Here is a 16,068-nt window from a genome sequence, read left to right as displayed (position 1 = left end):
AGTTTATCTGAATCTAGTTGTGAATTGAATGTTGAATATATTATGTTATACGTTATACTCCAGGGTGAAGGATAATAATCGAATGAATTTAACAATTTACGCATGATTCTATTCCGGAATTTCAATTGTTCTGTGATCGCTATGATTGATATTTACGCCAGGTAGGAGCCCCGACAATATATAAGCCGACTAATACCATAAAATTTCTAAAAAACACTGAAATGTCGGCCCCATTAGCGGATTCACTCGTTTCAATTTTAGTTCCTTTTATTGAACGACAGGATTTGTAATTAAAAACTTGATCAACTTTGTTAAAAGAAGGTTCACACTGCTTGTCAATATGCTTTTAAGTGTCGAGTTGATCAACTAAAATTGAAAGATCGGAATCCATACAAGAAATATATTTACGTTCATCAAGTTCTTCTCTGGTAGAAACCCTGATAAGATAAGCCGAATAATACCACTACTAAGAATTACTGAAATACTGGTCCTTAGACATGCATTCCAACTTGGAACATTGATGATTTTTTTTGACACTCCTTATTTTTTTATATGGTATCCCAATTTAACGGGCTACCAACCGAAGATTGTTAAATGTTCTCTTTTCTCTGGAAAGCGGGAAAGTTCCGCAAATATTCGTTTGCAGCTGTCAAAGTTTGTTATTCAGATGTAACTTTAATTTATAACTTGGTTATACTAAAATGTCGAAGGATCCCATTGAAACGGAAGCGGCTAGTAAAATAACTGTTCGCACAGGGTCAACGGAACAAGTAAAACCATTGTTACAATATTGGTAGGTTTATAAAATATGCGTGAATAACATGATGTTAAATTTTTGTACAATTTTCAGGATAACATGCAAACCTCCCGAAAGAGCCTGAAGACTTTGCAACACGTTGCGACTGATAAAGAAAACTTGACAGGTAGAGTGACCAAATTGGTTGGCAAAACTCCCATGAAAGAGGTTAAGATGTGAGTATTTTTCAAATCCTTGTGAAATGATTAAACTGCCAGTTTAGTACAACATATTATTTATGCTTGCGAATGTTCGTCAATCTTTAAATAATCTATTTTACAGTGAAATCAAAGATCGCGTGGATCTGAAAAGGAAAAAGTTGGTCAACAATAAGGAGAAGAGCATCCAGGCTGGAGGAGATGATAATATCAGAGCTGAAGACTTAACTAGTGACGCTGGACCTTCAGAACACTATTGGCAAGTTCTTGCCGAGAAACGAGGGTACGTTTAAATATTAGTCAAGTGAGAATATTCAATATCTGATAGTTATGTTATTTCATAAACTGTTGTCGCAGTTTAGGCAAATACCCTAGAATATCAATAATATGTCTAACTTCACACAAATATTGGCTGTATTTACTTGTATTGGCTGGCAACTCTGGCCGATAGAGGCGCCAGTACAGCATACTGCCATCAGAATGTACGGCAAATATCCGAAGTCAGAGGTATTATAACTATTCTACAGTGTTCGGTTTAGGTCAGTTTACATACACCTTCCTTTGTGAAGGTGTATCATCTGCAGATTGTACAAACTGTATTAATTTATTTCACAACTAATGCCATAGAGCTACAATTAGAGATGCTACTGCATACTAATATCTCGTCGAAACTTGTTCCACTATTAGAATGCGATAAGCGGTGCGCGAACACCGGATTTGATAGTTTTAGCTAGAGTGTTGAAAGCTCAGTTGGAGATGAAAAAGTGGAACCTATTTTTTCGCTTCGTGTCTCATCTAAATATAATACATCAATGGCTAATGCTGTCTTTCACCAATCATCACAAATATCCTTATCCAATAATACACTCCGTTTATACAATTTCAAGATTGATATAAAAACTCCATTTATCTCCATAATACTCCATTAAAGCATTTCTTGTTTCAGGGACGCGTTAAGGGAAGCTTTGGAAGAAAACAAGGAGTTGCATGAGAAAATTGAGAAGCTAGTGGAAGAAAACATGGTTTGCAAACAAATGCTAGAAGAAACCAGAAGCATGGTGGACGTTTTGACAGTAAGATTTAACAATTTATTTATTCTTTTTTGGGAAATCGACAGTATACATTTTATCAGTTAGTACATGTGTAGTATTATCGTCAAAATAAAACCAATTATAGATTTCCTCCTTGTGACTTTATCTCTAATGAGACAACATATAAAAAATGAAAATGTTGAAATTTATAAGCAAATTATATAAAACAAAAAACGCCCATGAAAAGTAAGAAAAACATTTATTTTATAATAATAAGAGTTAATTACAGAATGTATGCAGGTGTAGTGCAATGCAATACATTCCATATTTTAAAATAACACAAATAATAAGATTATATAGATAATCACAAAAAATAAGGAATAGAAGTGAAAAATGTGTGCAGGCAGCCATTTATGGAGGAAATTTGAATATCTCCCGTCTCCAGAGGGCCATCGGGGGGGGACTGCATCCAGGCAACAATGGCAGTGATGATGGAGTTATTTGATTGGCGTAGTCTGCGCCATAAGCTCCCCATGTGGTGGAGTAGAAGTGCTCTGTAAGAGTACACTCGTCCCTCCAGGAACATTTCCGTAGCGCTGCATTATCTCGGTAGGGGGAATAGCTGGCGATAAGCATTATTGTAAGCCACTTTTAGCTTATTCCATTGGGATGCAGTGTAATCTACGCATAGTTCTGACATGCACAGTGAAGTGCAGAATGCGTTGAATAGTATCCTTTTGACGTTTGTATTGCAAAAGTGAAACGGATATCGCTCTTGTTTGTCTTTCCATATCCTCGATGTCTTTCAGGTCGTCTGTGATAATATGTCCCAGGTATTGAACGCTACAACTAACATCCATTTCCCTTCCGTCTAGCCATACTGAAGGTATTTGCATGATTTCGTTTTTACATTTGAAAACCTTAACGATTGATTTGGACGTATTATTTACAAGGTTGTGATTTCTTCCAAAATCCTCACATATTTGGAGTTGTTTGACGGTGCTAGAAGAATCATATCATCTGATTAATTAATATCATTTACACATACTCCTTTTTTTTTTTTTTTTTTTTTTACAGTAATACCTCACAAGAGTCCCAACTGCTCCCGTCTGGAGCCAGTGAGACTATGGCATCCCCAATTGGGGTATGTTGTGAGGCTAAAGGTATTGGAGAGGGGAAGGAGATGGGAAAGAGGAAGATGGGGAAGTACCTGGCTATTCAGATCTGGTCACCAAACACGGCTAAAGCCATTTCAAGCAACGTTTCAATTCTGAATGGTGGTCTTACACCAGGGCGATACTGAGAGTATCTTCCACTCTGGAACGTGCCGCAAATATACTATATATTATTTTAAATTAATTAATTGTGAAATAACACAAATTAATTAAATAAAATTTATTTGCGCACGCCGGGTTCGAACCCGCGACCTTCGGATCTGTAGTCAAAAGCGTATACCACTAGACCACGCCGGCCGTCCTTGAACATGGCAACCTATTTTTGTGTTATTAAGTCTTTGAATTAGTTCATCAGTCTTCAGTACTCCTTGCCTTATGCCACTTTTCAAATAAAATGGGTTGGAAAATTCGCCTGACGATTTCACCACATTTTCTTGTTGGGTATGCCAAATTAAAAGAATCGCTATTATATCTTCCGAAACTGCTCTGTTCCTAAGTTTTTCCCAGAGTTTATTGTGAAAAACACGATCAAACGCTTTGCTTAGATCTAGAAAGCAGGCATAGATAGGCGTTTTTCTTAGTTTATAGTAGCTGATGGTTTCTTTTAAGGAATAAATTTCCATATATGTTGACAGTGTAGATTTAAATCCAAACGAGTTATCCTCTATCTTTAGATGGTCTGTTACGACTGTTAATATATTATTAATAATCGATAAAATTTTATCAAATAATCTTGCCACGGCGGTCGAGAGTGATCACGGTTAGTTATTGGTCACGGATGGATCAATTTTTGTTGATTTAATTATGGAAATAATTATTGTCTTCGTCATTTCATTCGGGATGTACCTATAACGCACAACATTTGAAAATAGTTTTGTTAAGATAATATGAATTGCTGGCCCAGCATACTTAATGTGCTCAAGAGCTATTGAGTCATGTCCTATGGCTTTTCCTGTTGCCATTTGCTAGGCAGCACTTCGCAGTGCGTCTACAACATTTTTACACAGGAAATTTATTTGATTTTGTCGCTGATTTTTTATCAAGTTCTTATTGGTCCTTGAACTATGTTTAGAAGTTTGTTGTTAATAGGTTAATTATATTTTATTATTTCAACATTATATTTTGGATTCCATCTAGAAGGATCAATCATATTATCATTAAAAAATTTCACAAATGCTGGTAGAAATTGAAGGTTGAGATTTATTATCATTAGCAAGTGATCAGACCACACTGCATCATATTGGACATCGATGCTAGCTATAGCATTTTCCAGAGCTTTTGTGATGACACAGTGATCTAGCCAGCTTGTAGTACTACGGGCATCACTTACATATTTAAAAGTATCACAGTTCATCAACTTCATATTGGCGCAGACGTAGCAAAATTTTCCAGTTCTCGGCCGAACAGACTTTTGGGATCTGCATTGAAATCGTCTAAAATAATAGAACTCGAAGAATTTCTTCCCTTACACGTGCAGTTTGTGAATTCCCCAAGATTTTCCGGTTTATTTGTCAGCATATAAATTGAAAAAATTAATATTTTGCCACTGTTAACTGTTACTTGTATTGCCGCCAGTCTTGGCTCAGAGCATTCCACTATGTCGACAGAAAAGGAATCCTGCCATAGGATGGCGAACCTGCCATAAGTTCGTCCAATTAGAGCAGCGGTCGGGGATCCGGGGTAAATTACCCCAAATGGGGTAAAATTGTTCTTTTTTGGGGAATAAGGAAATTTTTCTAGTTTGCTATTTTGGAAGACTGTGAAAATATTACTTTTGATGACATCAAGGATACAGTTATAAAACATCTTACCAAACTCAGAGAGCGGTTCTCTGACCACTTTCCAGATCTTGATATACATACTTTCAATTTGTAGATCGTTTAGATTCGGGTTGTAGATCCTTTTAAATGTGAAATTGCTAACATACCAGAAGAACCTCCGGGTTTGGCAGAAACAATACTTGAACTTCGATCTAATACTGAAGTACGTATTCAATTTGAGAGCAAAGCCAATCTGTCGTCTTTTTGGATGTCAAAAGCTACGAAAGCTTTCAAAATTGCACATGAGGAGCACTAATGAACATAAAAACGAAGAACAGAAATCGATTAAACGCCGAAGACTGTATTCAAATTGCTCCCACATCAAAAAGTCATAATTTTGAAGTACAGGGTGCGCCAGAGAAACTTACTTATTTGAAAAAATTCCCGACCGTTGAGTTGGGCAGGTAGAAGGGTGGGAGGGGACGCATCTGGAGGGGGACGTCCCCAAGTTTGTTTCCCATTCTCGTCAGTTGCCATTATGGCGATTATGCTGTGGTCTAGAGAGCAGCGGGCATGAATTTGCTGCGACAACATTTCCCCAACCGCCTCATCTCTCTCCGAGGCGATCTCCCATGGCCGGCGCGCTCTCCGGATTTGACTCCATGTGATTTTTTTTTATGGGGTTATTTGAAATCCCTTGTTTATGTCGATCGACCACGGACCATAGATCACCTGAAGAACAACATTCGCAATGCTATTGCCAATATTCCGATTGATATGCTGAGAAGAGTGGACGAGAACTTCAAAAAACGACTTAACCAGTGTATGCGCGATGAGGGTCGCCATTTAAAAGATGTAATTTTTAAGACAGTATGAAAAAAAACTTGGTACATTGCATTTTCAAATAAAAAAAGAATTAGAACAATAGCTACAGTGCTTTTGTTTTTATTGAACTTTCAAATAAGTAAGTTTCTTTGGCGCACCCTGTAATTGTATCAAACATGAAGCAACATCATTTCTCCAAAAACTGAAAGGGAAACCTGAAAATCTGAATTTTTGTTTGATCCAATTTGAGAATTTTATTTTGTTTGTCTATTAGATACTTACTATATTCATATAACTTTTTTTTTCCGTGTAAATTAATTCAATAAATAATGTTTATTTAAATATACATTGATTGTCTTCTTTTCAAAATGGGAGGAAGGGGTAATATCGACTTACGCAAAAATATTTTGGGGTAATGGTTAAAAAAGTTCCCCGACCGCTGAATTAGAGGGCTTTCAGCTAGATTTACAGCTGTAGGTCCATATCCTGAAAATTGGGGATGAATTTTTAAAATATGTTTTTTTCTGTTGGTAGAACCCATGTTTCCTGGAGTAGTATTATGTCATTAGTTTTGCATAAATCTTTTACAAAATGCTTTGTCCGTCGAATCGACCCACAGTTCTGAGATGTAATTCATAGAAATTTTTAATTTTTATGTGGATCCAATTTTAGAAGTGTTATCTTCTCTGTTCAGCGTGGAGATCGGTTTGAAAAAATTCGGTTTCGGATTTAGATTACTCATATCGTTCTTCAACATTGTTATTTCTTTTAACAGAGTAGTTACATCTACGTGATCAAACGTTACTAGCGGAAGTTTATTAATGTCTAAAAAATTTCAGCAGAAGTTTACCGTCAGTTTCTTTCATGCATTCAATCAAATCAACCTTTTCTTTTTTCCCTTGCCGATTTTCCTCATCAAGGGGCTTGGAGGTTGGCCCAGAATACTTGTAAGTAGTGTAGTCGATATCTTGTTCTGAAAACATATCACACACTTGGGTTAGACTAATGTCTTTCATCACTTCAATCTTTGGTTGTATGAAAGCCAGATCTTCGTATGACGAATCCACAACTACATAGATTTGTCACGTTTATTTATCACTTGCGTATTTTTGCCGTTTGGTTGTTTCCTTTATATCAATTATTTGTATTTCAAAATATTCAATTTGCGCCACGCCGACGCGCACAATTGTTGATATTCACAATATTGTTCCAACTGTATTCACATTCTATGAAAAGACCGTTATTTTTATGTTTTACTTCTTTTTTCAATCAGCCTTGAATAATTTGAAACTAAAGAACAGTTTTTATTTGACGTAAAGCATTTATTAATCCTGAACTCTTCTTTAGATTAAAAGAATATGAATAGTATAACAACAGTAACGCTATTTAAGAGAACATCTCTCTCAGCATTTGTTACCTTACTAATATTTACTCTGTGAATCATTCAGTAACTTACTAAACTGCTGCGAAGATGATCACAGAAATAGTGCATAGTATTTAAACATCACCTGAAAAAATATTGCGCACCATAATAAAGGGTAAAATTTCCGTACTCTGCGCTTCTTAATACCCATAAAAATAATGATACTTCATTTCAGCTTAATTCCTACAAGAAACAACTATTTAAATAATAAAGATGCTTTAAAGTATCCTTATTATTTAATATGAAATTTTTTAGTTTATTATTTGCGTAAATACAGGCTGAAATGGATATTTTTTAAATTCTTTGTTATAGTTACATTATTTTGAATGATTATTTTTCTTCAAAATGATGTCACAAAATAAGTTTGCAGTTTTTACAATTTATATTTTCTTCTGCAGGAGATGATCGGTGACCAAGAAGAATCCGGCATAGATATGGCAGAGGCAAGCACCTTCAGTGTTGCCGAGGAGGCCACAGAAGGCAACGAAGAAGAAGAAGCGAAGACTGACAGCTCATAAGACTTTAATTCATTTTTTTATTAAATTATAATTTCAATTATTTTCATCTAATTTTTTTTTCCATTAACATGGGAAACCCTCATTTTGTCACTACAAAAAATGTAGAAGTTGTCTTTCTATTGATATTTAATAATCATTAAAATAAACATTGAAAAATATTTTGATTTTCTTTTCAAAGGGTGTGAAAATCAATGCAGTAATTATTTTGTCATTACTCTCTTAGTAATCCAGCACTCGATTATCCGACAAGTACTATAATCGGCCATTATTTCTTACTAGTTCAAGCTCTATAATTTGCTAGATTTCGTATGTCAAATTCAATAGTCCGACGTGTATCTAGACTAGCGCCAAGATTTGTACGCAGGGTTGGGTTATTAGTATCACTCTTACACACTCAGTAACTTACCGCCGTCTAGCTTGCTTAAGCTGACCATTTTACCGTTACTAGTGTTCATTTTTGTTGTTTTAGAAATTTTTGTTAGTCCTCTGTCTATTCTTGAAACTCGCATGTGTTTCTGTTAGTTTCCTTCTGTGACATTTTATGTTTGAATAAGTTTAAAAAATGGAGTCTTCTTGACAGCGTACACATGACACCCTACGTGAACCCCTACGATATGATGAAAAACATGTGTTTTTGGTTTTGATTGCTTCGAAAAATTTTTATGATTCAATCAAATACTGTGAGTAGAACGGTTCCATGATAACTCAACACAGTGACAATTCAACACACTTTTAAAAAGTGATATATAAGTCATTAGAAATGATGAAATATATATTTTTTTAACCTAACCTAACCTACATAACCCAATTAAAAAAGTTCTTGTTTCATCACTTTCCATGTCTTTATATAACCTTTTAAATGCCAGTAGGTAGAAGTGTAGCTGTGCACAGCAGGCCAAGAATGCGAGTTAACTCGCTCTTGGCACAGAAGCGGTTAAAGATGTGATGATTTATCCGGTCACCGAGTAGAACACATCTTGGCCTTCGAAATAATTGAGCATTTTTTCATGTCTTTTTTATAAGCTCAGAAAAAAATAAAGTATGAGGCCTATAATAACTGCTTCTAAGTTCAAAATCTCCTACTTATGAGCCCCTTTTCGGTTATGGTTTGTATAATGTGGAAAATTAAGTTCTTTAGAAAATTGTTGTAGACCATTAAATACCGGCATAGTCCAGTGGTAACGCATTGGACTGCCATTCCGAAGGTCGCGGGTTCGAACCCGGCGTGCGCAAATAAATTTTATTTGATTAATTTGTGTTATTTCACAATTAATTAATTAAAATAATATATAGTATATTTGCGGCACGTTCCAGAGTGGAAGATACTACCAGTATCGCCCTGGTGTAAGACCACCATTCAGAATTGAAACGTTGCTCCAAATGGCTTTAGCCGTGTTTAGTGACTAGATCTGAATAGCCAGGTACTTCCCCACCTTCCTCTTTCCCTTCCCCACTTACCTTCAGCCTCACAACATCCCCCAATTGGGGATGCCATAGTCTCACTGGCTCCAGATGGGAGCAGTTGGGACTCTTGTGAGGTATTCACTATAAAAAAAAAATATATAAAAAATAAAATGCTTTTTGGCGATGTATTTTTCACGCATAACTCAAAACAGGCGACTAGTCTTATGCGGAAATTTAAACCTTATCACCATCTACGTAAGGAGTGTTATTGTTAGCGGGCTGATTCCAAATGTTGCACAACGTGGTGCATCGCCTTAATCATAAACCAAAAAATTGAAATTTTACAAAAGATCGATGGCGGAGTTTGTTTGTTTATATACTGTATACCCTTTTTAATTTCAATTGGACACTTGCCCGATTTTTGGGGTGGTGGCGATTTAGCAATAAATTACTGTACTGTCCGGAATCAATTAACCAATGTTATTTTGCTGATCTTAGATTATGACCGGTTAGCGGCTGACTGGAATTGCTTCTGATTCCCACCCGGGACAGTTCAATTCCTCGGCTGGCTTACAAGCAACATTTTATGATTACTGTAATCTTCTTATTTCGTATTGTGGGGGGGGGTCAGAGGGGGACATCAAGGTCTGTGAGCCATTCTAGGGCCTCAGGCGTCGCCATGTGAAACTCATCAATCCTGCCGAGGAATGAATGGAGCGGGCATTCGTTGACCACATGTTCAGTGGTCTACACCGCACCACATTCACACATCGCCGATACTTTAAGACCCGATCTGTGCATCATGTGGGCACAGCGGCTATGGGAGCACCTTAACCTATTGATGGCGGACCAGGTTTTGCGAGGCAATGAGAACCCAGGCTGTCTCTCGGTGGGGTCCTGTAATGGTAGAAGATCTTCAAATATTGTCCGGTTATTCGTAATCCGTGAATGTTTGTCTTTATTTTTATTAAAAAAATATATGGTAAATAAATTAATATCAATAAAAAACATTAGCTTTTCATAATTATAATATTTTCATTATATGATTTATTATATTGGGACTTAAAAGAATATAAATCTATAACATTATACATAACACTAATTAAACACATATTTGTTATGAAGGTTATCAGTTCAATGATGAAGTTAATGCTAATAGATAAGATCGCACATTTCCAGCTCCTTGGGGATGAAAGAGCTACTGCCGGAGTAGAGGTGATGTCTTGCCCTTGGTTCTTCATCCGCATCTTTCGGCGTATCCAAAACCGTTTCATGTTTACAATATAATTATTATCAATATAAAAATAGGATTATATTTAAAGTACAATATTTATCAACAAATGAAAACCTTTAAATATAAAACTGTCAATAAAGCAGGGCTTAACAGCACCTGAACATATGTGGAGTAAAAAATGTAGATGGCATTTTATAATATTTTTTTTCAATTAAAAATATTTTTATAACACGCCACACATTATCGTTCGCCACTGTTCACACTACTACATGTAGTGACGGATTACGTGATACATACACTGTCTCGTCTGTTACCCTGTTGTTGCTGCTGGAACGAGATGGAGTGCGTATCACCTGACCCGCTGGGCTGTACCCAACTACCTAGTGGCAAGGTGATGGAAATATTTTTTTTGTTTTTAATTGAATAAAAACATCACTCAGTAAAATGACATCTATATTTTAACTCCAAATATGCTCAGGAATTGATAGTTAAAATCCTTCGGGTACATGCTGTTAAACCCTGTATATCTTCAGTATAAGTCCAATACAATTTTAACTATTTGTAAAAATATCCAGGAAGGACAAAACAATCTAGGGATATCCACGCTCTTGCTTGCTTGTGTACTGGAGATGGTTAATTCGCGGTACCGACTTTAACCAAGCAGTCTATTGGTCGATTTCAAAATTTGAAGCACCGATTATTATATACATAGACAATATTATTTCCAAACAATACTAGTTGGTGTAAATGGCCATGGCACCTTCATTAATGAGCTTTTAGCTTTCTGATTATCACAGGCATTTGGAATGCCCATAGAGAGAGAGTGAGAAATAATTGAGACACCAACTACAATTTGAGCTTGGGAACTTTCTTCAAGTCAGTATACAGGGCAGCTAAAAGAGTCTGTATTTCATCTTCGTGGGTCCATAGGCTTAGCAATTGGTAAGTGACCACCTTTTTAAGCGTCGCATCATTTGCATTTCGAGACAATACCGATCTTACTTTTAGATTGAAACAACCATTCACGTGTGTGTAATGAAGAAGCATTAGAGTATAGATAAAATGAGCATATTGACAGTCAATGTTATTGAGATAACCTCCCGCAACAATAGAGTGGCCGCTGATAGCTTCCATGTACCCCTCGGTGATTATTGGCATCACATAGTCAACCTGAAAAAATTCGTTAAAAAATCATTAATGTGCTGAAAATATAAAAGTATTCCGCTTTCTATTCCACCCCTGCAATGAGTACTAAGATTTCCGGAATTATAATTGGATAACTTGTACACCGCCGTTTTTGTGAAAAATCACCTCAAGGGCGCTGTTCTGTTTATGAAGAACTCAATTCATTTTTACAAGTCGCACATTGTTACCATATTCATTTGTAGTTGTTCAGGGCAAAATTGAATGTTGGGTGAGATAGGAGAGCTTTTGTGGTTTTAGAAAGATAAATAATTGTTAGTTAACTCAAACTGAGGAACGTGTTTAACGCAGGGGGATAATACAACTGCAAAAATAATAGTAATTTATTTTTGAAGTTAATGTTATACTTTTACCTTTTCATAATAATTTCTTATGTAATGGTCAGCGTTCGCCGATACAGTTCTTTTATTATTTTCTAAAAGAATCACATTAATCCTGTTTCCTCCATTGTCGTAGTTACTTATAGCGTCTGCCAAGTTCTGGGCGATCATTATGCCATCGTACGAGTAAGTTAACATTACAGAAGGACCATCTTGTACTTCTTTGCCTTCCACTGAAGATTGATTAGGTTTTCCTTGTTGCTTTGGTGGATCACGGCCAATGAGTGCAGTGCTGTCATTATTTAGGTCAGTTTTTGCCTCAATTGGTTTTAAAACCAAACTTACAAAGTTATCAACAAACTTTGGAATAAAAATATCGATTCCGCCCACTCGAGAAGAATTGGAATAATATCCATGATCTTGTTCACTGTGCCTTTGTTTATCAGCCAACTCTATGAAAAGTCTTTTCAGGGGGTCAAAAATGCACTCTAAAATATCTAACCTTCCCATATCCATTAGAGATTTAAGGATTTTTCCAAATGTAGCATCCGCATCTTGGGTGAAGACACGGAGCATTGTATCGGTGGGACATCTGAGCTTATGATTATCGTAAATATACTAAAATAAAAAAGAGATCGTTAAAATGAATTTGTTATATTGGTTTTAATTTCACATGAGCAGCACGAAACAAGCACTCAATCGATATATCAAACCGGATATTTTAATCTTGTTTATTTCGGATGAGGCAATATTTTGATAAAGATGCCGAATTCCGCTGTACGCTTAATATGCAATAAATTAAAATAATATATGGTAAGTTTTTAGATTCTCACGGCCAAAAGCATTTTTGTTGTTTGTTTTTGGGGTGTTATGCCGTGTTGCGCTAACTCCTTCTTTAGCCGACGTTTCGGACAGCGTTGCAGTGTCCATCATCAGGGCAGATCCGGTAGATCACATCACATCTTCGGATCTACCGGATCTGCCCTGATGATGGACACTGCAACGCTGTCCGAAACGTCGGCTAAAGAAGGAGTTAGCGCAACACGGCATAACACCCCAAAAACAAAAAAAAACAAAAAAAAAAAAAATAATATATATTTTTTTAAATTTTATTTCAAAGAAAATTTACATTGGATGATATATTTTGAATGTTATTTCAACCGCCATGCTAGGGATGCCCCTGTGTTATGGCAGGTGAAGTTTACAGATTGAACATTTTAATAATATTCATAATAGTTAGTAAATAATACAATTCTGATTCAGTTTATATTTAATGTGATAAATAATTAATTAAACATTGACAAGTGCTATTTTTTTATGACTTAAATCAATTGAGGAATGTGAGAGATGTGTGGAGGGAGATTAGGGGGTTAAAATGTATGTAGAATGTATGGGTGGTGTAGTTGAAATGTATTGCAGATGTAAGGATCCATAGAGTTATTTGTGTTTTGAAAGTATGGAGTGGAGTTTCTTTTTTTAGAATATCAGGGAGAAGGTTGAAGGTTTTGGGAGCTAGGTAGGTGAATTGTCTCTGTGCCGATGTACATAGTATGAGGTCTAGGTAGTACATTGTACTGTCGTTTGGTTATATTTCTGGTGCTATGATTGTGTTGGAAGAGTGTTTTTGTATTGTGTACAAGAAATGTGTTAGCATAAATTTATTTAAGACGCTATACTCAATAAAAAGTTAGTTGACGTAAATGTATTTAAGACACTATACTCAATAAAAAGTCCGATTGAGGAATATCTTGTCGGTCGCTTATTGATAACACGTATTACCATTTTTTTAGCTTTTTGCAGAGGATCAATAATAGTTTGAGCACAGCCACCCCAAATAATGATACTGAAATATTCGGTTTCATCCCACGGGTCGGTAAGCAATCAACAATCGAGAAAAATTCCGCAATGAACTGTGCTGCAGACCGTTACCTTATTATAATGAAATTAATTTTCTGTGCAGGAAATTGCAACATTCGGTTAATGTTGATTGCTTACCGACCCGTGGGATGACGGGGGTTAATTACCACAAGAAACAACAATAGTTATGTCAGGGGAGATGGTAAAAGATGCACTAGAGTTCCATTTTTTCTCTATCAAAGTTCAAAATATCATGTGCGACCACCATGTTTTTTACTTATTTCTATCATCTGAAATTTATCGTAAGTTGAGTTTGAAGATTAGGATATATACATAAATTATTAAAATAAGCAAAACTAAGAACCAAATAACCTCCATCTGAATATTTTTTCCATCTCCCCCGAGTTGCTTCTTGTAGTAATTAAGTTGAAAAAAATTGTTATTTTTAAAAAGGTAATCTTTTACGATCGCTGGCCATGCTAAATATGAATATTTTTTTGTAATAACACTTTGACAACTTAATTACTTTAAAAGAAAATTATTTAACGTGGGGATGAAAATACTGCATTAAAGTTGCATTTTTTGTCAAAGTTTAAAAAATTCACACATTTTGACAGTTCAGACATTTTTTGTTGTTTGTTTTACATATTTGTATTGAGGGTGGCCAGCGATTCCAATTATATTCCTTTATAAGTTTACCAAATGTTGCATTTTAAGCTTGCAGCAGATTCCGCATCTTTACCAATACTTTTACTTACGGTTAATTTCTCTTCAGGGATTCCCAGATAAAGACCTAAATCCATCCATGCTGGATATTTATCATGCCGTTTTGGTAAACGCAAAACAAGAGTTACGTAAACTTCCAAACATATTTTGGGTATTTCTTGAAGCTTATCATGAAGAAATAGGTAGCTAGCATGAACTCTGTAGCCTACATCACGAAGACTGTTAAATTCACGGACTCTCGAGTCATTCTGTTCCTTAAAATCCGGAAAACTGAATTGAAGCAGTTCATCAAAGCTTGCACTGAAATAAAATATGTAGCATAAATTCTATTAGTGTTTTAATATAAATAATACATATTACGTCTTGCAATAGTGTGAAATCAATATAATATGAATGGAAATAATGAAAATAATGTAATGTTTTTGGTATTTACTAAACCAGGAAAAACACTTAAATAAATTAAATTAAGAGTATATATGTACAAACACTGTTATTTTAAAAGAAGGAATATTACCTAGACATCATGGAATGCTTTTGTATTATTCTTGTAAAAATCGGACTCGGTTAAAAACGAACCTACCGGAAACAAATACGAAATGAGAACAGTAAACTTTTTAAAAAACTTTAACTTGGCAGTGACAGGTGACAGATCAACCATGGATCAACCAGTCTGATATAGTTTATATTATTTATGGCTAATAAATTCTGGTTTTTTGTGGTTGGTAATGGAAAAAAGGCAGTAACCTATTGGCGTATTTTAAAAATAATTTTATTTTATGGCAACAAAGATTGTGAAAAATTCAAATGAGTGGATTATTTATTTTTCAAATATTCTTAAGTAAAAATAACATTGGTTGGTGTCCTTATAAATAGAATTTAGGCATTTGCTTGTAAAAGTATTGATAAGAGGATTTTAAAACGATATTTTTATAGAGAATATAAACCACATATTTCCAAAATGAGCACTCAGTCAGAAGCAATGTCATTGGATGAAATAATTGGAGATTCTCAAATAACTTCTGCTCAAGCAAATAAGTTTTCATCTTTTAAAACTTACAAATCCGGTGATCTACGTTCTATTGATGAATTACGTATCCTTTATAAGTATATTTATGAGTTCACTCATGGTTTAACCTATTTAGAATAAATGTATAAAAAGTTTCTTATTTTTATATTAATTCATACAAATTGAATACAAATTTTCCTTACATCTAGGACATTTTAGATCCAAAATTTCGTCAAATTTTTCGGTATCCATATTTCAATAAAATCCAATCAAAAATACTGGATGATGTTTTGTATACCGGTAAGATGAATGCAACCACACTAAATATTGTGCTATTTATGTGTCTATTATTAAATATAATGTAATCATTATCAATAAGAAACTGTTACAAATTGTTAATATTTTCTTTCAGACAAATCTTTGGTCGTGTCAGCTCCCACTGGATCTGGAAAAACTGTTTTATTAGAACTGGCCATTGTACGATTACTGATGGTTTTGGAAGAACTTAAATATACTGGAGACTTTAAAATTGTTTACAGTAAGTATTTTCAAAAACGTTATTGCAATTAATGTAGCCAAATGCTAATTTATTGTGCACATTATTATCTTATCCAATAACAATGTTTATTTGT

General features: G+C 35.0%; 2 protein-coding genes across 2 annotated transcripts; one reads left to right on the top strand and one right to left on the bottom strand.

The window, feature by feature from the left end:
• Positions 1 to 604: 604 nt before the first annotated feature.
• geminin (geminin DNA replication inhibitor) lies at positions 605 to 7,844 on the top strand. The gene is made up of 5 exons (XM_089636061.1): positions 605 to 770; positions 851 to 972; positions 1,079 to 1,237; positions 1,901 to 2,027; positions 7,567 to 7,844. The coding sequence occupies exons 1-5, from the start codon at positions 702 to 704 to the stop codon at positions 7,684 to 7,686; spliced, it is 597 nt and encodes a 198-aa protein (XP_089492187.1). The 5' UTR covers positions 605 to 701; the 3' UTR covers positions 7,687 to 7,844.
• Positions 7,845 to 10,150: 2,306 nt separating this feature from the next.
• LOC149420236 (uncharacterized) lies at positions 10,151 to 15,080 on the bottom strand. Its single transcript, XM_089636060.1, has 4 exons — positions 14,945 to 15,080; positions 14,463 to 14,730; positions 11,881 to 12,465; positions 10,151 to 11,494 (listed from the first exon to the last, which is right to left on the bottom strand). The coding sequence occupies exons 1-4, from the start codon at positions 14,953 to 14,955 to the stop codon at positions 11,171 to 11,173; spliced, it is 1,188 nt and encodes a 395-aa protein (XP_089492186.1). The 5' UTR covers positions 14,956 to 15,080; the 3' UTR covers positions 10,151 to 11,170.
• Positions 15,081 to 16,068: the final 988 nt, after the last annotated feature.

Source organism: Hesperophylax consimilis, chromosome 10 (assembly GCF_061612785.1).
Source record: "Hesperophylax consimilis isolate HC1 chromosome 10, BYU_Hcon_1.0, whole genome shotgun sequence".
In the NCBI taxonomy this organism is placed as follows: Eukaryota; Metazoa; Arthropoda; class Insecta; order Trichoptera; family Limnephilidae; genus Hesperophylax; species Hesperophylax consimilis.
The sequence above is the reverse complement of the archived record's forward strand: the minus strand, read 5'-3'. Positions and strand labels throughout refer to the sequence as shown.